Below are 26471 nucleotides of genomic sequence, written 5' to 3'. Positions count from 1 at the left end.
AAGAAAAAAAAAGGTCTAAGCTATGTTATTTTAGGTAGGAAAATTATTCTACTTGTAATAATATATATATTGAAGAGACACTACTATAATTTATCCTATTATATGTGGCTTTTCCTGCAAATTTTTTATAAAAATTCGCAGCAAACGTTTCTACAAATTTTTCTGCGAAATTTTATTTACAGGTAATACCTTCGTGGATAATATATTTTTGCGAATTTTAAAACTCGCAGGAAATTTTCCTGCGAAATTTCTTGCGAAAAAAATTTGCAGGAAAGTTTCCTGCAAAAAAAATTTGCAGGAAATTTTCTTGCAAAAAAAATTTGCAGGAAATTTTCCTACAAAAAAAATTCGCAGGAAACTTTCCTGCAAATTTTTTCGCAAGAAATTCTGCAGGAATATTTTTTACGAAAAAAATTAAAGAAATTACTATAAATTCTAATTTTTAAGAATTCATAATCTTTTATTTTCATGTCTCCAACATGTGATACATAATCTTTTAAATTCTAAGATTGTAGATTATAAGCCTAACACTCAACTATACAAATCAACTTATAAGGTAAGTGTTGCCCCAACTTATATACTTTTTAATTGTTTTATTTTCAATCGATGTGGGACTTGAAATTTTTTTAAAATATTAAACTTATGAATTTAAATATTTTTTTTATTTTTCCTGCAGATTAAAATTTGCAGGAAAATCCACCGGAAAAATTATCTGCAAAATTTTTCAACCATTTAGTAAACATTACTTGCGAATTTATTTTTGCAAGAAAATCTGCAATAAAATAAAATAAAATTCTTACAATATTTTCTGCAAATTTTTACTATGAAATTTTTTTTCCATGATTATTAAAATTGTAGCAAAATTTGTAAGAAATATCTGTAAATTATTTTTCGCAAAAAATTTCTACAAAATTTTTTTGCAGGAAAATTCGCAAAAAAATTTCTGCGAATATTTTTTTGCAAGAAAATTTGCAAAAAATTTCTACGAATATTTTTTTGCAGGAAAATTCTCAGAAAAATGATACTTTTCTAGTAGTGAGATTAATAAATATTTTAACTATTGGTAATTAAAAATCATCATTCATATAAGAAGTTAACATGATAAATAAAATTAATACCTTTACTTTTATATTGCATACAATTTTTATTAGATTTTTTATTTATAAGTTATCTTTGTTATTCAATTTTTTTTCTTAGCTTTTTCTTTTTTTTTTTACTATTGATTAAATCAAATTGTAGTTTTGATTTTTATAATATTTAATCTATAATTTCGCTCTATCAATGTTATAAAATTTATAATTTTAATCTCACTATTAAATATTTATAGGTTGACTATTAAAATTATAACATTAATTATATTTTTATATTAAATAATAATAATAATATACAAGATATCCATACATTGAAAGTAATCAAAAATTAAAAATAAAGTATTCTAATTGAAGGATTAGATTTTGATTCATCTTGTTTATTTGTTTCAAATTGTGTGAAGTAGGAATGAGAATGGACAGGGTTTAGATAGGTCTTATAGGACTTGTCTAGTTCCTGCGTTGAATGATAATACTTGTACTCAACTTTATATTCATGTGAGTAGTAATTTTGATCTTCATTTTTATACCTGTTGAGTACTTAAATACTCATATTCACACTTTACTTATATACGAGATTAGCAATAATAAATTAATTAAAAAAAATTTAAAGATCTTTCTTTTCGACAAGACCAAATGAAAATTAGCAACTGTAGTTTTTAATTCAATTTAGTAAGAAGGAAAAAAAATTACATGGAAGGTGAAGATTGTTCCACACTCATATACATTAATTTGATCATACCACAAGTCAATGTGGGATCTTTGTAACACACCTCCCTCACATTGAGGACTAAACATCTTGAGCGTGAAATTTGTAGGACTGGACTTTTACAAGTGGTCTAATAGCGACTTAGTAGCGGGTGAACTAATAAGCCCAACAACACTCGCTAGGATGGACTTTAATATGCTTTGATACTATCTTAAGAAAGAGAATTAAGAGTTTAATTCATCCTTACAAAAGCCAACTTGTAAGGTGAAAATTGCTTTGACCTTATTTCTAGTCGGTGTGAGATCTCCAACACACATCTCTTATATCGAGGACTAAACATCTCAAACATAAAATTTGCAGGATTATACACCCACAAATGATCCTAACATAACAACCCGATAGTCGGCTAGATAAGTCCAACAATAGGAGTTTCTATGATAGACATTGATACCATTTTAAGAAAGTGAGTTAAGAGTCTAATTCAACTTTACAAAACTAACTTACAAGGTGATAATTGCTCCCCACTTATATACACTAATCAATGTGGGATCTCTGCAACAACTTTGCATTATAGAAAAAAGTTTGAACAAGTAAAATGGATATCAAAACCACAAGGGGAGTTGGTGAATATAAAATCGACCAAACCCTACTCATATCTTGTTTAGATGGAAGTTAGAAGCATTTTGAGAGTTTTTCTATTGGAAATAAATAATATGTTTCAGTAGCAAAACTCTCAAAAATATTTTTAAGTTTGTATCCAAAGAGACTTTCAAATAGTTAAGATATAGTCAAATTTTCTACAACAAATCAAGGGTGAGCTAAACAACCTGCTTAAGAAAAAACATTGATGTATTTACTTGGTTTCCAATGGATTTGTCATGACTTGACCTAGAGATGTTTTGTCACTCTTCGTCCATAGATCAATGTGTGAAGCCAATATGTCAAAAGAGAAGTTGGACGAGTCCAAAGCGAGCTGAAGAAGTTGAAAAGCAAGTCGGAGAGCTCCTAAATATGAGATTTATAAGCGAGATCAGAACATCTCCAGTGATGGTTTTTAAAAGTAACTTATTAATGTTTTTATTTTACTTTAGATAGGATCTATTGTGTAACGTTGTGAGTAGATTTCAGAGTTTAGTTGACTTTGGAGAGAAGAGTATATAAGGGTTTCTCTGAGAAAGGGACTTCATAAGTTCATTCTCAAAGAAACTTAGAGAGAAGTTTTAGAGAGAAAGACTCTGGGTTCATGAGCTTCTTTCTCTCCCAAATTTCTCTTTTTGATTCTTCTTCTCTTCTAGATTACTAATCTCTTTTGTCTTCTCTTGGAATTCAGGCTAAAAATTTTGCTTTTGGAGGATTGAAGTCCGGGAGTCGAGCTTCGAAGGAAATTCTTCTTCTTCTCAATTTGTGGCTATTCTTGAGCCAATCTTTCAGGTGATATAAGCTAGAATGTAGGTTGTTTGGTTGCATGTGAGTTTAGGAACTTCATTGATGCATGAATTTTAAGAATCCATGGTTGGATTGGAGAAACTTCTCATTTTCGGGGTTTTGGGAAAAATAAGGGTTTTTGATGATTTTGATGCGTATGTTAGATGCTTGTTGAATCTGAGGTTATTTTTGAATTGTGTGAAGCATATGTGTCGTGTTTCATGGATTGCATGTGGCTAGATTTCCTGATTTTCAGGTTTTAGATGGAATTTTCTAGGTTTTGGGGGTTTCTGCATTCATCAAAGGCAACCATTTCTTGATCACGCTGGGCGCGAGGCTAGTCGTGCTGGGCGTGATTGAAAATGGAAGTCTCTAGATGAGTTCACGCCAGGCGTGGGGAGAACCACGCCTGGCGTGATATTAGATAGTGACCCTATTTGGTGTTTTACTGATGTGGCGCCAGGCGCAGGGTTGATGCGTCGGGCGTGAAGACCCTTGGAAGTCTATGTTTGATTTGGCGTCGGGCGCAGGGTGTACGTGCCGGGTGTGGAAACACTTGTGAGCCTCTGTTTGAAGGACGCCGGGCACGAGTTGATTGCGCTAGGTGTGAATGAGCCTTAGAGCTCTCAGGTTAGATATTAGGCTGGGCGCGAGTTGGCTGCGCTGGGCGTGAATATGCTTAATGATGTTGATTGAAGATGATGCTTTTGCATGTTTAAGAGTGAAGTTGGATCATGTATGAATGTTTAAATATGATATGACATGTGTATATGTTCATATGAGGATGATTATTGATCATGATTGTGGATAGACCATGTATGATGTATGATGCATTATTGCATGTGATGTCTTATGACATGTTTCTAGCCTAGGACTTGAGGAAAGGGAAAATGCTTTAGAACTGGAAGAGCTCACATAGAGTCTCTTGATAGTGGTGCTTGGATAGACCACTGATTGATGAGAGTGGTGCTTGGATAGGCCACTGGTTTGGGTGAGAATGGTGCTTAGATAGACCACTGATTTGGGTGAGTCTCCTCTAAGTCCTTAGTTAGTGTTGGAGCGGGGTATGAGGTTGAGAGTTATTCCTTTAACCAAGTACTGGGAAAGATGCGTGGTTCCTTGTGGATAGTCGGTGGGCGAACTCCACAAGTGGCTTGGTAATGCATGCCAAGGTTGTGGTAAGCCTGTATCCAGCTGTGCTATACCTGACTGTGAAACTGAACTTCCAAGTGTGTAAGTGACATCGTCCAAATAAACCCAAGTGAGGATTTATATCCTATTTAGTTGTGGCCAAGCGGGCGCATTGGGCGTGAAAACGATTGGGGTGGTTTCGGTAGGATTGGGATGTCACTTATATTGCTTTGTTGTTAGGGAGATCTCCTAGGTGTATGTGTGACGACGCATTAGATGATTGATATGCATTGATATATGTCATAAGTTGCTATTGTTGCATGATTTCTAGTATGATGAAGTGTATGGTGTTGACTTCATGTTTGATGAATTGATGATTGATTGAGATGGAAGTCCCTTTGGGACTTGATTCGATGATTATATAGTATAGATTATTGTTCTATACTTGTATGGTTGTTTATTGAACTCTAGCTTACTCTTCTGTTTCCATGTGGATGGACTGCAATGATCATACTGTGTATGGGAGCAGATCAAGGTTAGGTTAGAGATGGTCGCGGTGACTGCTGCGAGATGAGGAGTTTTGTCTTCGTGTCAAAGTTACCACTTGGGTAGCTGTTTTGTCTGTGCTTGACCGGCACTAGGAAGATATTATTTTTGGGATGACTGTACATATTTGGTGTTATATTTTGTGCATTGAAACATAGTTATTAATATCTTTTCTTAGTCTATCTGTATAGCTAGTGCGATTTCTCTAAGTGTAAGGACTATGGCGAGTTGTTACATATTGCATTATTCTTAAGTTACTCACATTACAATTTTACAAATTTTGCTTCAATGGTAAGATCTTATAAGCAACTCACACTTTTATAATTTTTTATTTATAATTTATTTTTGTACAACTTTAAAAATTAATGTAACTATTATAATTAATCATTAATTTAATTAAATATAATAAATAATATTTTTAATTTATAAGAATAATGTGTATTTTAAGTAATGTTTATTTCATACTCATTTCTTATTTTTAAGCAATTTCATATGTCATATTATCACATTAATAGAAGTTACTAATAAATATTGTTACTTGCACAAAAACTTTGTATTTGAGATGCTCGTAGGCATACCATGTGGTTGGTGAATATTATCGTTGAAAAGAAGCAATTAGGAATGATAAATAAACCCGTACTCGTGGGTAATACTCGAACCTGTCCTGAATTTGACGAAAAATACCTGGTTTGACCGGGTACGGGTACGGGTACGGGTATATACATACCCACCCCATACCCATCCCCGTTCCTGATTGAATTATATTAAAAAAAATTAATATTTTATTGTGTAATTATTTATTATAATGTGAAATATTTATAGTTGTTTAATTATTAAGAAATCTCTTGATTAAAATATGAGATAAAGAAACAATTTAATTATAATGATAATATAATGAAAAAATAATTTAAAAATATTGTATTTTTTTGTAAAAAAATAATAATAATTTTTTACAGGTACGGGTATATCTGATACCCGACGGGGACGAGAATGGGGACGGAAATTACATACCCAGTGGGTACGGGTACGAGTACGGAGATAAATTTGAGTCGCGGGAACGGGTATCATGAAACCCGTACCCGATCTGCCCCGTTGCCATCCCTAGAAGCAATCACGAAGCAAACATAACGCAAAAGATCTGTATGCATTGAGATATAATTTTTTTTATTGTTGTATTTAATGCCTTAATTTATTCACTATATTTTAAATAAATTGTCATTTAAAGTAATACATAAATTTTATAAAGTAATTAATACTTATAATAACAATTTTTTATCTATGCTAATTTTTTTAATCATGTTATTAGTATGGAGTAGGGTATAAGAGAGTCAGATTAGGTCGGGTTTTGATGGATTTATTACTTGACTCGATTAAAATTTAATAGGTTTAGTTAAGTCAGGACTCGCATTTTTTTAAATCTTACCCAACCTGCTCACAATTCATAAACATGTTGAGTTAAGTAAATCTAGTCAACATAATCAATTTTATTTTTTATTATAAAAATTTTAAATATTTAAGAATATATGTAAATTATTTGATATTTTACTGCAAATGTTATGTTATCAACTCATAGAATAAATAATGATACAAATTAAATTCTAAAATAAATATTAATGTTACTAACTCAAACAACTCATTAATATAATATAAAATTTAAAATAGATCTGTTGTACTATTATGAGGCAATCAACCAAAAAGTACAAAATCAGTTACTAAACAAGAGTGATAATGAGTATTATCTCAAGTAAGTAATCATTCAAATACTAACTTATTATAATACGTGACTGGTTAAGGTCACATGTAAAAATTACAAAATCTATTACTCAACATGTAGTGTCAAACTTTGATTGAGTCGAATTAGGATTGATTCGAACTCCAAAAAAATTGATTTGAATTCATTAAATTGGTTTAAGTCAACTATCACTTGCATGTTACATGTACTACCATGTATTACTTACATTCCTAATACAAAGTATCCACCGATTTTGCTAATGATTGATATATATCTGGGATCCTTGGTTGGCCATCTTTAATATGGCCTCCCCTCCCAGCCATTTTTTATTATACACAAGACGTGAACTCAAAACTTTGTTAGTTTTGTATCTCGTAATAATTTATTTTTTTTTCTATATATTACTAAAGAATTGAGTTATATCAACATTTTTTTAAATATTTAGTTATTTCCTAACTATGTTGGACCTTATTAATAAATAAGAATATTTTATAATAATTAAATACTCTCAAAATAATAAATAATTTTTAAAAATAAAAAATATTATTTTTTATCAATAAAAATTATAATGATAATAATAAAATTCAAACTTAAGACAATTTGCATATACCCAACTTCCTAATACTATGTGAGCTATAATGGTTCAAAATAATTAATATTTACATTTATAAAAATAAAAACATTTATAAATCTCATTAATAACCAACCACTTTTGAATAACACATGATTTGTAATTGTGTTGATATATACTATGATGAGTCATTTCTACTTTTTATTTTACATAGCAATCCACAATATAAAACTCAACCCAATTCAATCAATCTATCCCTAGTTAAATAGTAACCATGATTAGTAAAACCTCCACAAACCCAAATTCAAGTATATAAAAGGGTAATGTTACTTGATTCTCTCCCCATAAAAAAAAATCTCTATATATTTTTTAAAAGTTGGATCTCTTCAAATTCTTCTTTCCTCTCTCCTCCTCCTACAAGCATATATTAAAATAGAGAGATAGAAAAAGGGGTTTAGGGCAAAAAATATATATATAAAAAATACAACAACATTTGGGATTTGGCAAGTTAAGAGATATGTTGGTGAAAATTAGGATGAAAGCATTCTCTCAAGTTTCTCTTTATTGATACTGGTATGTCTCTCTCTCTCCTCTATTTTTCACTTCCAATGAAAATTATTTTTTATTTTATTTTTACTTCCAATGAAAATTATCGTCCCGTTTGACAAATATATTTTTTTTTTCTCTGAAATTTCTGAAAACCCTTATTTTTATTTAATTTTCTGAAGCTATTTTCATTTTCTGATTTTCAAAAACCCTATTGGATTTTGAAGAATAGGGTCTGCATCTGTTGAAAACTTGAACTTTGGCCCCTCCTTCATTCTCCAAAGTCCAAAATACACCATCTGCAATTTTTAGATTTTTAGGCACAGAAACAAAGCGCGGGACTCTGAAAATTATCTCCCTCGCTTCGCTTTCTCTCTCTTACTAGTGTTGTGTAGAGAGAGAAAGCACAGAGTTTTCTTTCTCCAAAAGCCACGACCCATGATTCTGAATCGGTACCTTTTCTCAATTATCACCTTGAATCCTTTCATACCTAGTGTCCCTTCTTTTGTCTCTGCATTTTTTCAATTTTCCGGTGGCGGAATAAAAATCGAACCTTTACACCGTTTTATTTTTGGGGGGGATCTGGATTTGAGATACATGGCAGGTTGGTGTGTCTCGTTAATGGGATTGTCTTTGATTTCGCTAAAACCCCTTGAAAGAGTTTGAAGTTGAAATTGATACTAAGTGTTTTTGTAGGTTAATGTTACCAGGGCACAAGCTGTCTTGATCATTTCCTTGGTGGGTTGTTTTTGAAAGAGATCTGTGCCTACTGCCTAGAAATTGATGACTAACGGGGAACCCTTGGATTTGTATAAGCTTTTCATGGTGGTGAAGGAGAAAGGTGGTTATGATGCTGTTTGTAAGAACAGGTTGTGGGATTTGGTGGGGGAAGAATATGGATTGGGTGGGAAGGTTGGTTCGTCTGTGGAACTAGTTTACAGTAAGCACTTGGGTGCTCTGGAGACATGTTTTAAGAATGTTGCTGATGGTAAGTTCCGTGAGGGTGGTTTTGTGGATGATAGAGTTAAGTTTTGCAAGCGTAAGATTGAGGCACCAGTTGAATCTTTGTCGAAAGATTATGTAGAGGAAGAAAGGGGGGATGAATTTGAGAGGAGGGTGTGTGAGTGTCCGGATGGGAGGAAGTTGTGTGGTACTAATAGAGTGAAGGGTGTGAAACCTGAGTCTAATGTGGCCAATGAAGTTCAAAGTGAAGGATATGTTGATTTGGATATGCTGGACAATGGGGCGAATGAGCCTATTCCCGAAAACTTTTGTAGCCTTAATACTGAAAGGGATATACTGAATGTACCTGGTGTGGGCAAAATACTAACTGTTGATGCATCTGATGCAGAAAGCGACATGCCTATGTTGTCCGATGGAAGCAAGAGCTGTGATAATGATGACGACAACAATAGTGGTGAAGTCTTGATATTGGATCCATCCAGTGTTGACAGAAAGAGCTTTGGTCGTAAGAGGAAGAGAGAGACCAAATCAGAAATGCTAAGTTGGATTACTAGCATTGCTAAAAATCCTTGTGATCCTGCAGTTGGTTCAATGCCTGAAAAGTCTAAGTGGAAGTCTTACAGTAGTCGAGAGATGTGGAAGCAGGCTTTGTTGTTTCGAGAATCTGTCTTTCTGAAGAAAGATTTTCAGACAACCACCGAAAAACTTAGTTGGCAGGTAATGTGAAAAGACCATTTGCTCTTCATTTGCCATGCAGGTCATTTAAGAAATATGAATTAAAATATAGGGTTCGATGTTGTTGTTTTGTTTTGAGATCATATATCATGGAGAAAGATTATCATAAATTTTGGGTAAATTTATTTCCTGAATTATCTAATAATCGAATAGGTGTCTTTATGTGATTTTTTTTTAATGTTTGGTAACTATTATCAGTATTTTTTGTTATAGTCCCTTTCACCATTAGCATTATAATTATTGTATTTATATGTGAAAATCATGGATGGTGTGTTTCTACATTTTTTCCCTTTCATTTATTAATGCATTGGTATTTGTTTATAACTACTATCTTCTTACCTGTTTTCTGGATTGCACCTTCCTATATTGTATTGTTGTATTAAAACGTTCATATTGCAAATCTTCTGTTGATTTTTCCCCCTGTTGAATGTGTTGTTTTTTCATTAGTTGTTAGATAGATCTTTTATGTCTTTAATTATGATATACTTACTACTTAAATCTTGCCCTATTGTTCTCCATACTTTAATTACTGGATACTTTTTTTTATATTTTTTTATTTCCTTCTCATATGTGTTGTTGCAATTCTATTTATGTTGAGCCATGTTCCGTTTCAGAAATCCTGTATATAATTGACATTGATATATTGATATCTATAATCTATAATCTATAGCAATATATAAAGGAATATACTAATTTGGTCTCCATTTTTTTTAAACGATTATACCTTTAATTAACTATAAGGATATAACCATGCACATATGCCGTATCCATTCTTTTTTGTATTTTTTTATTCCTTTACCCCTCAACTACAATGTGAACATTTTTACACTTTATATATATATAAATATATATATACACACATACATATTGATTTATCTATGAAAATGTAACTGCTCTGTAACACATTCCTCCATGGTTTTTCTGGTCCTGCGGAATACGCAATATGTCTTCCGTGTTTTTTTTTTTTTTTCACCTTCTATTATCTCTATTTTTATTTTATTTTTAAATAAATATATAGAGGCAAGAAGTGTCTCTTTCCCCCTAGTATAATATAAAAGAAGAATCATTTAAAATTGATACGGAAATCATTTAGCTTGTGACATTAATGTTTCATCAAAGTTGATGTCTCAGTTTTTCTGTGCTTAATGTTAGCACAATAAGTTATTACAAAAAAATTAAAATTTCTATTTTTATCTTATTACAAACTATGCTAAATTTAATTACCAAAAAGAAAAATTATACTAAATTTGAATCTTTGTCAATATCTTATTTATGGTGAGAATTCATTAATATCTTACTACTTAGTTCTTTATTTTTTTTTAATTTTATATTCTTCTCAAGCAATTCAAAATTTGAATTTATGTTAAATCAAGTCATTATTATTGATATTTTATTACAATGTTCAAAAATTTTAATTTTTGGTATGAAATGATTGTTGATGTAATGTTTGATTAATTTAGAATTCTATTAGTTGTCTGTTAAATTATCTTTTAAATTATTCCATCTGTTGCATGGGTGTTAATCTATTTTTGAAGTAAACAGAACTCAAAAAACAAGGCAGAGAAACTTGATGAAAGTTCAGCTCATAACTGGTCTTTTGTACTTTTTTTGTATTCTATGAAAGCACAAACACTTCTAATTTGAGGTGTCAGATTTTTACATTCATACTGATATAATAAACTGGTAAAAATAGTGTTAATATCAGTGTATTGCCAAATAGCAGAGGGTAACTAGTTATTAGTTAATTTAATAAGTATCATGTAGTTACTATTTATAGATAAGTTCTTGATAGAATTATTTGCTTTCCTTTTGGATGATAATGGTCTTTTTCTTAGCTGGTACATGAGATGAATTGCATATTTGTTCAAGTGTTTCGACTTGTTTTTATTGAAAATAGAAAACATCCTTGTTGTATCATATTAAAACCAAAATCTTATGCTATTTTGTAGGGTCAGAAAATGCATCCTTCCATGTATGAAGATCGTGTTGGTGGAGTGTACAGTCTTAGACAGAGGTTGAAATGTGACAAGAGGCTTTTATCAGGAAATTCTAAATCTGATGGAGTCTCTTCATCTATAGGAACGCATGGAGGTTCAGAGAAAACCCCAAGTCCTCGTGTTGAAAATCGTCCTGAGAAACAGTTACTTGACTCTTGTACTGCACGCTCAAGTCGAGATAAATGTGCAAGGGTGCGCGTCCCTGTGGGGCCAAAGCATCAAGCTGAAGTGCCGAAATGGACTGACATGACATATGAGAGTGATTCTAAGTGGTTGGGGACCCAAATATGGCCTCTGGAAGAGGTAAATTCCAAACTACTTGTTGCTGAAAGGGACCCCATTGGAAAGGGAAGACAAGATTCATGTGGCTGCCAAGTACAAGGTTCTGTTGAGTGTGTCCGATTCCACATTGTTAAACAAAAGTCTAAAGTTAAGTTGGAATTGGGCGATGCTTTTTTCCGGTGGGATTTCCACAAGGCAGGTGAAGAAGTTAGGGGTTCATGGACTGAGCAAGAAGAGAAGAAGTTCAAAGATGTGGTGAAATCAAACCCTGCTTCACTTGATAAATGTTTTTGGGATCATCTTTTTAAAACCTTTCCTACAAAGAGCAGAGAAGATTTAGTCAGCTACTATTTCAATGTCTTTCTTTTGCAGCGCAGAGCATATCAGAATAGGTATACTCCAGATAACATTGACAGTGATGATGATGAATCAGAATTTACACCATTGAGGAAAATTTTTGGACATCAATCTCAGAAATCGCGCAGCTTCACCTTGTTATCCCCGAAAAAGGCCACAGACAAAACGGCAAAATAGCAAGTGGATGTTGGTCAAACCCTCTGCATCATAGAGAACGTGAACCGACAGTTTTGTGCTTCTTCACTGCAGCAATTTTGGTATGATTGGATCTTTCTCTCCTTACTTAGAATTTTAAATCACCATCGATTTTGGGGAGTAGAAAATGGAACATTAAAAGACTTGTTTGGTGGTAGGGTCAATTTAGGAGAGATGAAAGGTGTTTTTTGGAAGCTGACAACTGAATATCTGACGCTGTGAAAGTTGGGTTGACTTTTGGTTTACATGCTTCTATTCTTGAAACATGCTTTTTGTCTGTTTGCAGTGACATGTTGCACATTTTATTTTCACCATGTTTTGGCAAGGGTTACTTTCAAGTTAAAACAATAGCATAAAAAATATATAGAGCAACATTTTATTGTAGAGTTTTCTGAACAAATACAGCAAAGTGTTATTCAAATTTGTGCCTTTCATCTGATGGGAATTTCAATCTGAATGCTTCTTGCAATGCTATATAGATATTGTTTTTGCTCGTTGCTCTAATACCATTTTTTGGTATTATTTTCCTATTCGAACTTCTTTTTTCTTCTGTAACTTGACATAATTAATGTTTGCATTAAAGATTGTGTCATCACAGGGAAATCTTAATTCTAATTGGAGAATAATACTAAAAACACGTAAAAAATAGAACTATATAACAGTTAGCTATATATATTTGGTCTGTGTAATGTCTTTGTATAAATATTTTTGTAGTGTGATTGTTCATTGTGGCGAGTTGAATAACAAATACTGATCGGAACTATTATACATATTTATTTAGCTAGGCTAGTTTCAATGACGTAACCTGCAAATGAACAAACGTTGGGAAGTAATATCTTCTTTCCTTGGTCAACATTTTAAGTACATGTCACAAATTTTTTTGTTTTCCAAAGAAAACAGCCAAACCATCACAAAATTCTATCGCATTTGTTTATGTGCTATTGCTATTAATGTTATCATCGATGCTGTTCAAACGACAGATTTCTACTACTATTTGGACAAAGTTTAGGTATTACTTAGGTGTTTTTGGAAGTTAACCAAAATTGATACACTCAAGTCACTAATGATTTATTTGTAGATCTCTAAAATCTTGTTACAATAGGAATTAATTACAACTCCACTAATTACTTTATAGACAAGTTAAGTTATTCTGAAATTGAGTTCTTAATGAGAGCTTCAACCCAAGTGTAGAGGTAGCAACTTTATACGGGATTTTGATCTGTTAAGAGTCTGAATTGGCTCTGATTTGTGAGAGACGAATTTAAAGATCTGTCTTAGCTGTTCGTAGCCACTAGGTTTGTTGAATTCCAATGTCTAGCTTCAAATATGTTATGTACAAGACATTAATGTCAAATAAGCGAAAATTTGAAAATGAACTAAAATTGAGGTTTAAGCTCAACTAAGCTCGTCGATACAAAAACACAGTCAAATTACAAATATTAGATACACATATTGGTCAAATATTTTTTTGAAATAATTCGTAATTGAATGTATAAAGTGTGTTTTTATCAATTTACCCCACACATAGTCTTTTGTATTATCGAGCAAAGAGAAGAATAGGATAATTTCCGGGCTAATAAGATAGGTACGAGTAATTTAGTACCTAACTCTACCCATACTTGCACAAAATAATAATAATAATAATAATAAGTGTCTAATTTGAAAAATGATATATACATCTACTATTTTTATTTTTTTTATATAAACACACCTCATATCTTTTTTTTAAAAAAATCCTAAAATGTCCTTCTAATTAATTTTTATCTTTTTCATTCACCCCTTACCTTCCTCCTCCTCCTCATATACACCTTTTTTTTTTAAAAAAAAATACACCTCCTATCTTTTTTATTAAAAAAATCTTAAAATGTCCTTGTACTTAATTAAAAGGGAGGACAAGGGGATACATGTGAAAATTGAAAGGGAGAGAGAAGGAGATTTGTGGAAAAAAAAGAAGAAAGTGTAAGATTGAATGTTGGAGAAGTAAATTAAAAAAATTAGAAAATAAAAATATTAATAGTATTTTAAGAATTTACTTATATATAAAAAAAAAGGTGCTAACAAGAAGGGTTATTTAGCCCATTGCGGGCTAGTCCAATGTGGGTCACGAGTTACAACATATTAAGTAAAGGTCTGAATTTAATTTTGTACAAATGATGTATACACCTCCCTATCTTGATAAATAAACCCCACTTCCCTATTTTATTTCCAAAATAAATCCTTAAACATCTTTTTAATTTATTCCCTTATTAAAATAAATTTTATTTTCAATAATTATTTTCCTTATTCTCTCGTTCTTTCTCCATTCATTGTATTTCGTTACTTTATCACTCTAACTATTTTTCATTGTTTTTTTTTTTTTTACCTTTTCTTTCTCTACAATCACTACTCATCTTTATTGTTATTTAAATCCAATTTTCTGCACTCTTAACTTCTTTTTTAAATCAATTTTTCAACCCATCTTCCATATTGTATACGTTGGATATAATATTGTAAATTTTTTAAAGTATTGTTTCGAAAGGTATGATCCATAAATTTTAAAATAAATGATTGATTAGAGATAATATTTTATTTTTATTATTATTAGAAAGTAATTTTGCCATATGAACACAAACCCAACTCATTTTGTCATATCTAGTCTAAATAGGAGTGAGCCTTTTTGGCCAACTTATCTGAATTGGTGACTTGCTTAAGGTTAGGCTAATAACTAATATTTATTTTTTTATCATGATATTTATAGAAATATTTATCAGTTTCGTAAAAAATTAATCTTTTTTAAAATTTTGACTATATTAAGATTATTATTTTTAACGTTATTTTTTTATATCAAATTTAAGATTTAATAATATTTTAAATTTATAAATTTAAATTATAATTTTGAATAATAAAATTATAAAGAAAATTTTAAATTTTTTATTCTTATCTACCCAATTACTTTTGTAAAATCCTTTTCATGATTATATTTATCTTTACTCTTTATGTGTTGCTATTTATTTTAATTAATAACAAAAATTCTATATTAAAACTGACACAAAAGACTTAAATCACAAACTAATCTAAAAATATCTCTACAAATTTGTCACAATTATCACAAATAAAAACTAACAAACAAAATCATTTCATTACTCTATAGACTATTCTAAGTATTGAAGCAAAACACGTAAAATAGTTCTTATAAGATAGATTATTTTAGGAACAAAAGTTGTAAAAAAAAAAAAAAAACTCAAGTCAAGGATAATGCATGGAGATTGTTAGATAATATTAGTTGAAGATGCATAGAAATTGTTGGATAATATCGGTGAAAAGAATTAGGGACGAGAATAATTTAAACTTTAAACAAGGACATATTATCTAGTTTATTTAAAGTCTGGTTTAATTTAAATAATTTAATAAAAAATTTAATTTTAAAATTTTAAATTTTATTTATTTAAATAGATTGAGCTTCTTTTATGTCAAATATGTTTTTAACTATATAGTATAATAAATATATTAACAATATAATTAAATATAATTAAATAAATAAATTTATAATGAAAAAAATCATTTATATTTCAAACAAAATCAATAAATAGAAGGTAGAAATTATAGTAATTACATTTTCATATACTCTTTTCCTTTATCTTCATAGTCAATTATTTGGAATATTTCAAATAATATAGAAAACATTTAGAAAATTTCTTTTTGTTGATAAAATTACCCACTTTTACCACAATTTGTCGTGAATGTACTTAGTATAAATGAGTATGTATGAGATGTTTTTCTTATATAAATTTTTTAAAATTTAAAATTTAATAATAATAAAGTGTAGTATTTTTTTATAGCACAAATTAAAAAATACGTATATTTAAGATTAGATTCGTGACTTATTTAAAATTAACTTTATTGACTTGTTAATATAAAATAAGTTTTTAAATAAACTAAAAAATAAGATTAAACTTTAAAAAAAAATTAAATTAAGTCTATAATAAAATTTACAATAAATAATAAGTGAAATCTAAACTTTAGATATGACGTATTTTAATACTTAGAAAAATATCCCATGATAATAAGGAACCAAATAATGCTTTTGTAGGAAGGATTTAATATTTTCATTAGCATTATTATTTAGTTAATTACTTAAATATATAATGATCGAAATTACTTAATTGTAATGCTAATGAAGACATCTTGAGCTCTCATTTTGTTCTGTTCATTATGTTTTTTTCTTAGCTTTCAATGACCGACGCCGACAAAACGCAATTCATGACCATGATGTTAATTCTTAGGCATTTTGAACGAGGACTTCTTTTTGCTTTATCTTGATAGCAAATTTATTTATTTTTAGGTTTTGACCCTCGAAATCATTTATTTTACATGTAATATGGGATGACCCATGTGGGCTGGGCTGAATAACTCATTCAATATGACACCTCTATTGATATGTTTTGTAAAAGTTTTATTTTTTTATAGGATTTTAATTTCATTTATGTCATATTTTACTTAATATTTTTATTTAACATTTTTTCATAGTTAATGAAAGCACGAGTAACGAGTATAAGTACGAACATTTAGGTACTCAATAGAGAAGAACAATACAATTTTTAATATAAGAAAAAGACAATATCATATTCGTTTCTCTCATAAAGGACAATGTAAATTTACTCGAAATGATAATATGCTATGAAATAGTCATTTGTCAACGTGATGGGTGTAATTGAAATTGTGACACTCTATACAATTTTTTTATTATTAAATTGTGAAAATTAAGATAAAATCTTATACAACTACTTTATAGATAAAAGATTCACATCACTAAATTTTCCCAATAAAATTTTAAAATAAAATTATGACAAATATAAAAGATTAAGAAGACACTCCAAAAGAGCTTTACAAAGTTTATTAAAAATTAAAAGGTATAAGAAACTAAAATAAACAAAGGTGAAATTTAAACAAACTAAGAATTATATTTTCATCTCCACACTCTAATGTTACATTTATTAGAGTATAACTTCAAATAAAGTAAAATAAACTAGAAACTTAAGCTTTACCTCTAACATTCTCATCATGCACATATAGTTGAACCTTGTCTATAAATAACATTTTTATCCCAAAATATTTTTTTAATCATTTAAATTATAAATTTATGGATAAAATGATATTTTTTTTAGATAAAATGGTCCTCTTAACAAAATTTTCTCATATAAATGAACACAACTTGATAAAGACACTCCAAAGGTGTATATCAAAGCACATAAAAAATTAAATTAAATTAAAAGATACCAAACTATTATGAAAACTAAATGAGAAAGGTTAAAGTAAACATGAATCTCTCAAAATACCTTGAATGTCACATTATGAGAGAAAAACCATACAACTATAAATGGGAAGCCTAAGCTTCATCTCCAACACGATTCTCATCATCTGCCTAAATCTCACCTATAATTGGCAATCAATTTAAACTAAAACAAAACACAAAAAGGCAAACACAGAGAGTGAGATACATCTCATATCATGCCTTAGTATGAAATGAAAAACTAGGTAGTATCTTAACACATATATAATCAAATTATATCATACTCAATCACACTTCTCAAATCACATCTAATGCAGACTCTTATACTATTAACTTTGTATGCACATGGTACCGATTTCACAAATGGCCAAGTCTTGGAATTAGTCTTTGAGAAGTAGTTTAGGAGTACATGAAAACCAATGAGTCACTATAGTATGAGCATCCACTGTCCCATTCTCAACTAGTCGAATATTCAACCAGGCCTAACTAGGATCTCATAGTCACATATGGATACCTTTTTCTCAACATGTTGAGGAGGAGATCCCAACATACAAAACCCCCGTGGTATTGATAAATGATCATAAAACCCCCCTAATTAAATTTCATCACAAAACCTCCAATAGGAAATGCATGGCTCGTATACTTGCACAACTCATCATAACTTAATTCACATTTTGTTAAGTCTCAAACTTAGCCTTTTCACAACGCTGATAAGCACTAGACTTAGTCTTTTCACAAATTTGCTAAGCTCCACACTTATTCTTTTTCGATGGTTATGCTTGAGGATTATTATTTCATAAATCTCACATCACAATTATTCATTCTTTTTTCTTATTCACAAGTTATCTATGCCTTTATTATAACTTGCACAACTTCACAAAAACCTTACATTGTTACTATTATAAATCTCAATGTACTTAATAACATACATGGAAATTCACACTTTGATCGCACAGTCAACACAATCATATTATTCACAAGCTATCTATGCCTTTATTATAACTCGTGCTACATGATCATGATAGGGCTAGCACCTGCATGTTGCCCACTAACCATGTGCGTGCTTGGTTTGTCACATCTCCACTCATTTTTTGATCATGAACATGCTTCATTTAATTACAATTGTGTTTGATTTCTCTCATTTCTTCTTTGAAAAAAAGCACAACATCAACACGACCTTGTCATTGAATATGACCATGTTACCCAACACGACCATACTCAATTTGAGAATACTTTTGTGTTTAATTACAACATGAGCAAACTTAATTTAAGAACAGTCATGTTACCACCTAGCATGGTTGTGCTCTCAAATATGGAGTCCTAGACTTGGCGACTGAATCTTTGCGAGTCACAATTTTAAAGCCCCAATTTTGTTTAATAGCTATATGATTTACTCTTGATTTTACGACCCATAAACTACTCGATTAGATTATAACTCATTACCTAAACAATTGTAGTAAAGTGCCAAATTATGAATCTTAATATATTCAAATTAGATAAACTCATTATCATTCAATCAGATCAACATCTCAATTCATCCAATTTCATCAATTACAACCACAATGTATCCGATCAAGACACAACACAAAACAACATATATTCAACACTCTTTTAGGGGTGTTCATAAAACTCTTTCAAAAGCATACAACTCATAATTCTAAAAAGGTTTGAAAGTCACTCCACTACCCACGATTTTAGTTCATACATATAGCAAGATGAAACTCATTCCCTCTTACTTAGATAGTTTGATCTCTAATGTGAAAGGTGTGGTTTACTACTCCAAAGTCATCTCCCCAGGTTCCTCTATTTCCTTTTTTGCATGTCCTTTCAAGCATTAAAAAGAAACCCCATAAACACCCTCCACTTTTTCAATTGCTCTCTCAGATTCTGACGGGTTAAGTGATACGTTTGGCTCCTAAGAATTTAGAAGTCCATTACTTAATTCTTTAGACCAAACTTAATCCAACTCCTTTTATTTTTCAAAAAACAAAAAACACATCCACATGTTATTTTAAAAGTCCAATTAAATAAATTAAATTAAACTAATGTATTTAAGATATAAAAAAAAAACATTTACCACTAGGCTAGACAACCAAAACATGTCATGAGTTATAAATATATTATACATATACAACTATTTTGCAAATAATGAAACATTTAAAACATTATTTTGTAACTAGGGGAGATTCGAACCTAGTCACTTCTAGATAATATAGGGCCTAATTACCACTAGGCTAGAAAGTTTTTATATGTTATGTTTTTAAAATTTTCATTATTTGTAATATAGTTGTATATTATAACATATTTGTTAATCATAACTTATTGTGGTTGTTCACCTTTGGGAGCATTTGATCGGTAAAATATTTTTACTTTTGTAGGAATCTTGCATTAGAAATATTAATTTTTAATGTTTAATAGCTATTTAAAAAAAGGTTCTTAGGATATATACTTTCTTGGGAATAATTTTTATTCAACTTCCCACAAAATAATTCCTAGGGGGTTTTGAGAATCCAATTTTCTCAAATTAAGGAGAAAGTTTTATGTATATAAAATATCACAATACCCCTTTTTAAAAAATAATATATATAATTGAGATTCATTTTCTTCCAAAACATTTATCTTTTCACATAGTCCCATTGTTTATTTTTCAAATTCTAAAAAAAGATAATAACATTGTGCACTATCTCATAAGCTTCATATAAGTCCTTATCTCTCTCTCTCATTCTTCTATCTCTTTATGATGTGAATATTTTTATTGATTCAAAACTCATGATTTTCGTTATCTCTTATTTGATTGATTTTGTGTCATTACCTATTTGATTAAGTTGTTAAATTCTATATTTTTATAATTTCATAAAACACAATTTCAATAAATGAAACCTAATTTTTTTTATCCAATATCACTTGAAAAACAAACAAAAAAAACATGAAAACAAATTATTTTTATTAAACAATTAGAATATAAATTAAATTAAATAATTTATTAGACATATTTTTTTTGTTCTTTTATTTATTTTATCACTTTTAATTATATTTTTTTAGAAAAAAATCAGTGTAACGTTTCGTGTACAAACTCTTAACAAATTATTTATTGTATTTTTATTACAAAATATTGATTGTTTATTATGTAGGAATTACTATTTATTTTTATTATTTTTCTCTTTAACCTAATAATAAAAATCAAATAATTATATAATTTTCATAAGACGTGATATTTTTATAATCATTTAAAATTTATAAACTATAAAAAACCATCCAATGAGATTATTTTAATAAAAGATATTTTTGAAAAAAATTCCATATGTACAAGAAGGTAATATTGTAACAAATTTGGAAATCTTTATTTTTCAAGAAGTCTATATAAATATTTTTGAGAATTTTTATGAATAATCATACAGATTTTATTCATTCTTAAGAATCATGATTTTTGAGATTTGTAATTTTCAGGAATCACGATTCCTAGTATAAAAAAACTTTTTTCCTGCCAAATATCCCCTTAGTGGTTAGTGATTTATATCTTCAAGTAGGGGGATAGGATTCAAGTGCCCCTCGTGTAGGGCTGGAAATGAGTCAAAATGAGTTGAGTTCGATTTAGCTTAGTTTGACTCAGCTCGTAATTCGACTCGAGTTTGAAAGGATCTTCTTTTTTTAGTTCAAACTTAACTCAATTCAAACTCAATTTTATTAGCTCAAATCAATAATCAATTTTTTTAATCTTATACATTTCAAAATTTCAATTTAATAATAGATTTTAGATAAAATGGTAGTTTATTATTTTTTTTAAAGATAAAACATAACTTATTATATCAACTTTGTAAGGTTACAAGGTATGGCTCCAAAGAAACATAAAATTGAAGTTTGTATAAGTAAAAATTACTCCACCATGCATAAAATAATAAAAAAAACTCAATCCATAACCACGGACGAATCAACATTGTGAAGAGTGGGGGCACTTGCCCCACTACAATTTGACACATACATATTTTTTTGTTTAAAAAATAATATATTTTAAAAAATAAGTTATATTTTAATAATATATATATGTTTAAATTATCATATGTATAAAATATAGATTCGGAAAAAACGTTCATTTATTTGATGTTTTTCAAACTTTTGAAGGAGATTAATTCTCTTATGTGATAAAGAATACTTCTTAATGACGAATAAACTTTTTTAAAAAGTTTAATTATAATATATATATATATATATATATTAATACTCACATACATAATATAATATATTAAAAAAAATTAATTTTTGATAAAATAAAATTTGCAGTATGTATGTTTACCTTTTGTGTTTTCTATTTATTGTATACGTTGATTAAAAATGTGAGACCCGCTCCCTCCTTCTCCCCCCTCCCTCTCTACATTTCCTTTTCATACTCACTTTCTCCTTCCCACTCTCTTTGCTCAAGTTATAGATTCTCAAGCTCTTGGTGATTGTAGGTGCTGACTAGAGGTTAGTAGAGTGCACCGAGTGGTTCATCTCTTCTCCGTTTATCTTCTTCTTCTTCTTCTTTTCCCGGAAGCTCGGATTCCTCTCCTCCGAGGTAAGGGAAGCTAGATTTTTGTGCAGATTGTTTGAAATGAGTTTAGAAACTCAAAGGCTGCGTGATTCTTGAAGAATGATGGTCGGATTTGAGGAGATTGCATGTTCTGGGTTTTCGGGAAAATGGGGATTTTTAGGTGTTTGATGGTTGCATGTTGAAATTTTTTTTTTAGGTTGTATGCTGAAAATGTGTTTCATTGAATGGATTGCATGTGTTTGAGCTGATTGATTTTGCAGGTTTTGGGTGGAATTTTCAAAGTTTGAAGGTTGTTGTTCGTAATTGCGCCGGGCGTAGTTCTTGGCACCGGGCGTGTAACCATCAGAGAGTTCCATTGGTCAAGCATGCCGGGTGCAAGGTTGTTTGCGCCGGGCGAGCTTGGGAATGGAAGTCCCTGGATGGCTCATGCCGGGCGTGGGAGAACCGCGCTGGGCGTGATATCAGGCAGGGACTCAAGAAGTTGGGTTACTGGTGTGGCGCCAGGCGTGATTAGATCTCGCTAGGCGTTGAGACTCCCTAGGGTCTCTGCCAGTGGTGGCGCCGGGCGTAGAATGAGCGCTCTGGGCGTGAGACCTTGGTAAGGTCTCTGCCTTACTTGCGCCGAGCGTGGGTTTGGTACGCCGGGCTTGTGAGACTCTTGGGAGTCTTTGCCTTCTATTACGCCGGGCGCAATTAGAATTGCGTCGAGCGCGTAAGAGCTTTGGAGCTCTCTGGTTGGTCCAGGTCGGAAGCAAATCCTTTTGCGCTTAGCACGAATGTGTTTTTTTATAACTATGCTGATTAATGTTATTAATGTTGTATGATGTAAAGTTGAGTGGTGTTGTATGATGTTTAGGGTGTATGATGTAAAGTTGAGCTGTGTTGTATGATGCTTATGATAATTAATGTTGTTGAGCCGAGCTGGGTTGTATGTTGTCTAAGTTGTTAATGATGTTAAGTTGTGTTGTGCTGAATGTTGAATATGAGCTGTGTAGGCCATAAGGCTGAGCTGTTGATCACTAAGTCTAAAGAAAATGTTTTTTTGAAGATGCTCATCCCATCGTGTGGATTGAGGAAGCTGTGGTGCTCTTAGAGCCCAATTTGTTGAAAACCCTCCTTGGGAAGTTGTCCCTTAGAGTGGTCATTGTGTTGTTCTCCTCTAGGTACTTAGTTGGTCTCGTGTGTGGGCAAGGTCGAGGCACACATGTACAAAGCGACCACGGTATAGGGGTCAGGTCGAGCTATACCGATTACAAGTGACCAATCGAGTAAAGTACGAAGTCGAGAACTCAGTTCTTAACTGAGTATGAGAAGGTTGTTGTATTTGGAGGATAGTCGGCAGGCTAATTCCATAGGTGGCTTAGTTAAGCTAGCTAACGTCGTGGTAGGCCTAAAACCCAGTTGTTCTATCCTGACATAGTATCATACTTCCTTGTTTAAGTGGAAAAGTTTGAGAAATCGTGAAATTGTGGATTGATATCCAAATTGTCGTTTACCTAGCAAACCAAAAAGGTTCTTTGTTGTCGGTTCGGTAAGACCTAGTCACTTAAGCTACTCACCTTTGTTGTAGGAGATCTCCTAGTTGAAATGTGTGACGACACATAAGCTGTTAGATGTTGATTTTGCTGAATGATATGAGCTGTATGTGTGTAGTGTGTTGTGAGGCTGAGATGTAGATGTATGTTGTTATGTGTTGTATGTTAACTCTGTTGAAATTGATGATGTGCTATTGAGTTGAAGTTGTTTATAATCATTTATATGCTAATTCTTTCACTAGCTTACCCTTGCCTGTTTCCATGTGAGTTAGACTGCAATGATCATACTGTGTATGGGAGCAGAGCAAGGATATGTTGGAGTATAGTAGCAGGACTGCAACTAGCAGATGGAGTTGATATTTGTGTTATTTTTGGCTACTTAGTGTAGCTAGGTTGATGTTATTTGTATATTGACTTGTTGAGTCTCAGGCTAGACCTATGTATATATATTTTCTTTTTATATGCATACTCTATTCTGTGTGGTGTTGTTTGTTGTGCGACGGTTAGGCGGGTCGTTACAAAAAAATCAAAATAGTAGAATTGTATATATTAATTAAAAAAAATCAAAATAAGAAAAATCAGAAGATTTATATTCCATTTAGAATTGTTATTATAAAATATATTTTAAAATAAACTATCATCTAAAAATATATATTAGATATTAAAAACATGTTTATATCATAAATAAATTAAACTTGATTTTTATAAAATTTAACATATTTATTTTTATATTTTTAATAATGTTAAATTATTATAAAGTAGGTCTTTAAGATTGTAGTTTTAACCAAACATTTAAAAAATGTCTATGATAAATAAATAAGTCATACTTAGGATATATATTTTTAAAGAAAGTTAGATTCAAACTTACTGAATTATAATAAAATATAGTCTGACCTAATTTATTATCATATTTAATTATAATCGTAGATATAAAAGCTTGTAAAAAATAATTATGATATATATTTATACTTTTAAAAGTTATGCATAAAAATTTTAATACTACAGATATATGAATAAGTATTGTCTTCATTATCTAAAACTTCTAGATTCATCGGTGTCCATAACCATGAAACTCTAAAGTGTTCACTTTATCATTATTGTTGTTGTTAATTTACAACTAAATTTTGAAGATTCTTTCAAATTTTGATAAGTTAAAAGTAAATAAAAAATTAATTAAATTAATTCATGAACCGAGAAAACAAAATTATATGCAATTAAAATCCGACTCATTTATTTATTAAATTCAATCTTTAATTTAAGTTCAACTCATTTAATTCACGAATTAAATTTAAATAATTAATTATTGAATCAAGTTTTAAATTATTCATTGTCACCTACATCTGTATAATAAAGTTTCTGATTAATTTTTTTTATTATTAAAATAACATTGTAAACTGGACTAATGCATGACCGAGTCACCGTTTTTTGACAGAAACCAGCTTTGACCCGATTTGATCAAGATAGAAGTGTTGTAACTAAAACCAAAAATAAATAAGAAGTGTGAAAGAAAATAAATCAAGATAGAAATTTTTTAATTGTATTTAATTCCATAGTTGTTCACTGTATTTTTTTATTATTTGTCATTTAAGGTAATACATTTTTTTTAAAATGTAATCAATATTTTTTTAAAAAATTAAATAATTTTTTTTATTTGTACTGAAAATATTCACCAACTAATAATCAAATATATTATTGAGGTGTAAAGATCATGAAATTGACTTTTGTTTTTCCAAATAAAGTATTCTCTAATGCATAGATAATCAAACTCTATCAACATATTTAAAAAAAAATTAGTTATCTACCAACTATGCTAAGCCTTAAATAAAGAAATCAAGTAATTAATATTTGTGTTTATGGAAATAAAAACATTCATAAATCTCATTAATAAACAACCACTTTTAAATAGCACATAATTTGCAATTGTGTTGATATACACTATGAGGGGTCATTTATCCTTTTTTCCATAAACCTTTTTTTTAAGGTGTAAATGGGTTGGTCAAGTTAGATTTTGGAATGTTTTAGTAACCAACCCAATTAAACTTAACTGAATCGAGTTGGATTAATTTTTTTTTTAAGCAATCCAGCTTAACTACAATTGGATCAAGTGTATTTGTGCAATTAAAAAATTAATATATTTTAAAAATTTGAAACAAAAAAATAGATATTTAATTTAAATTTTAATACATGATTTAAAGTACAAATATCATTATAACAATTACAAATAAAAAATCATAATTGTTCCAAACAAGCAAATATTAAGTCTCTGACATAACAAATTTTGAATTACATAAAAAAAAGGTAGATTTTATTGTCTTACTTCATGTCTTTTTCAATTTAATGAATCAACTAATTCCTGTGAAAAAAAAAAGTAGAATTAAATATGTGTCTATATATTAAATCAATTATATAAAGAAAGTAAGTTTACTCAAAGACTTCAAAGACACTTCTCACCCTAACCTCTTCATCTATCACAAAGCTTGTAATACCCAATATCTCTAATAAAACGTTAGGTATAATTGCATTTCTACTTTCTATTTTTAGTATTTTGTGAGTCAACAATATTAGCAAAATGTTTATTGTATGTCATCATATAATAAACTCCTTGATCCGTTGTCCAATCAAATTATAATTGGATAACATAAAATTTATCTAACCCAATCTGATAGTCCAACCTAGTTGATAAAAATGTAATTAGGTTGAGACAAGTAGGTTAGATTTGTGAGTGGATTTTACCCGCTTACACCCCCTACTTTTTTCTAAACCCCTAATATCAATGCGCAACGTACCTATTCAAAAACTCAACCTAATTCAAACATTTCACGCACAATTAAATAACAATGATTAGTAAGAGAGTTGTCATTT

The 26471-nt window shown here is 30.1% G+C and overlaps 1 protein-coding gene across 5 annotated transcripts; it reads left to right on the top strand.

The window, feature by feature from the left end:
• The first annotated feature begins 7619 nt into the window (after positions 1–7619).
• On the top strand, positions 7620–12734 carry LOC109802572 (AT-rich interactive domain-containing protein 1). 5 transcript variants are annotated; one of them, XM_020363988.3, is made up of 3 exons: positions 7620–7775; positions 8445–9428; positions 11396–12734. In XM_020363988.3, the coding sequence occupies exons 2-3, from the start codon at positions 8532–8534 to the stop codon at positions 12257–12259; spliced, it is 1761 nt and encodes a 586-aa protein (XP_020219577.1). In that variant the 5' UTR covers positions 7620–7775; positions 8445–8531; the 3' UTR covers positions 12260–12734. The 5 variants fall into 5 exon arrangements, with proteins under 5 accessions (XP_020219577.1, XP_029127993.1, XP_020219575.1 ...); XM_029272160.2 differs by lacking the exon at positions 7620–7775 and adding an exon at positions 7949–8200 and having other exon boundaries at positions 8459–9428; XM_020363986.3 differs by lacking the exon at positions 7620–7775 and adding an exon at positions 7949–8200.
• The last annotated feature ends 13737 nt before the right edge of the window (positions 12735–26471 follow it).

The sequence above is a fragment of the Cajanus cajan genome, chromosome 4 (genome assembly GCF_000230855.2).
Source record: "Cajanus cajan strain Asha chromosome 4, NIPB_CcT2T_4, whole genome shotgun sequence".
Classification (NCBI taxonomy): Eukaryota; Viridiplantae; Streptophyta; class Magnoliopsida; order Fabales; family Fabaceae; genus Cajanus; species Cajanus cajan.
The sequence above is the reverse complement of the archived record's forward strand: the minus strand, read 5'-3'. Positions and strand labels throughout refer to the sequence as shown.

Coding starts and splice junctions, on each gene's coding strand:
- LOC109802572 (XM_020363988.3), top strand. CDS start 8,532: ATGACTAACGGGGAACCCTTGGATTTGTATAAGCTTTTCATGGTGGTG. Junction 9,429..11,395: donor CCGAAAAACTTAGTTGGCAG/GTAATGTGAAAA, acceptor GCTATTTTGTAG/GGTCAGAAAATGCATCCTTC.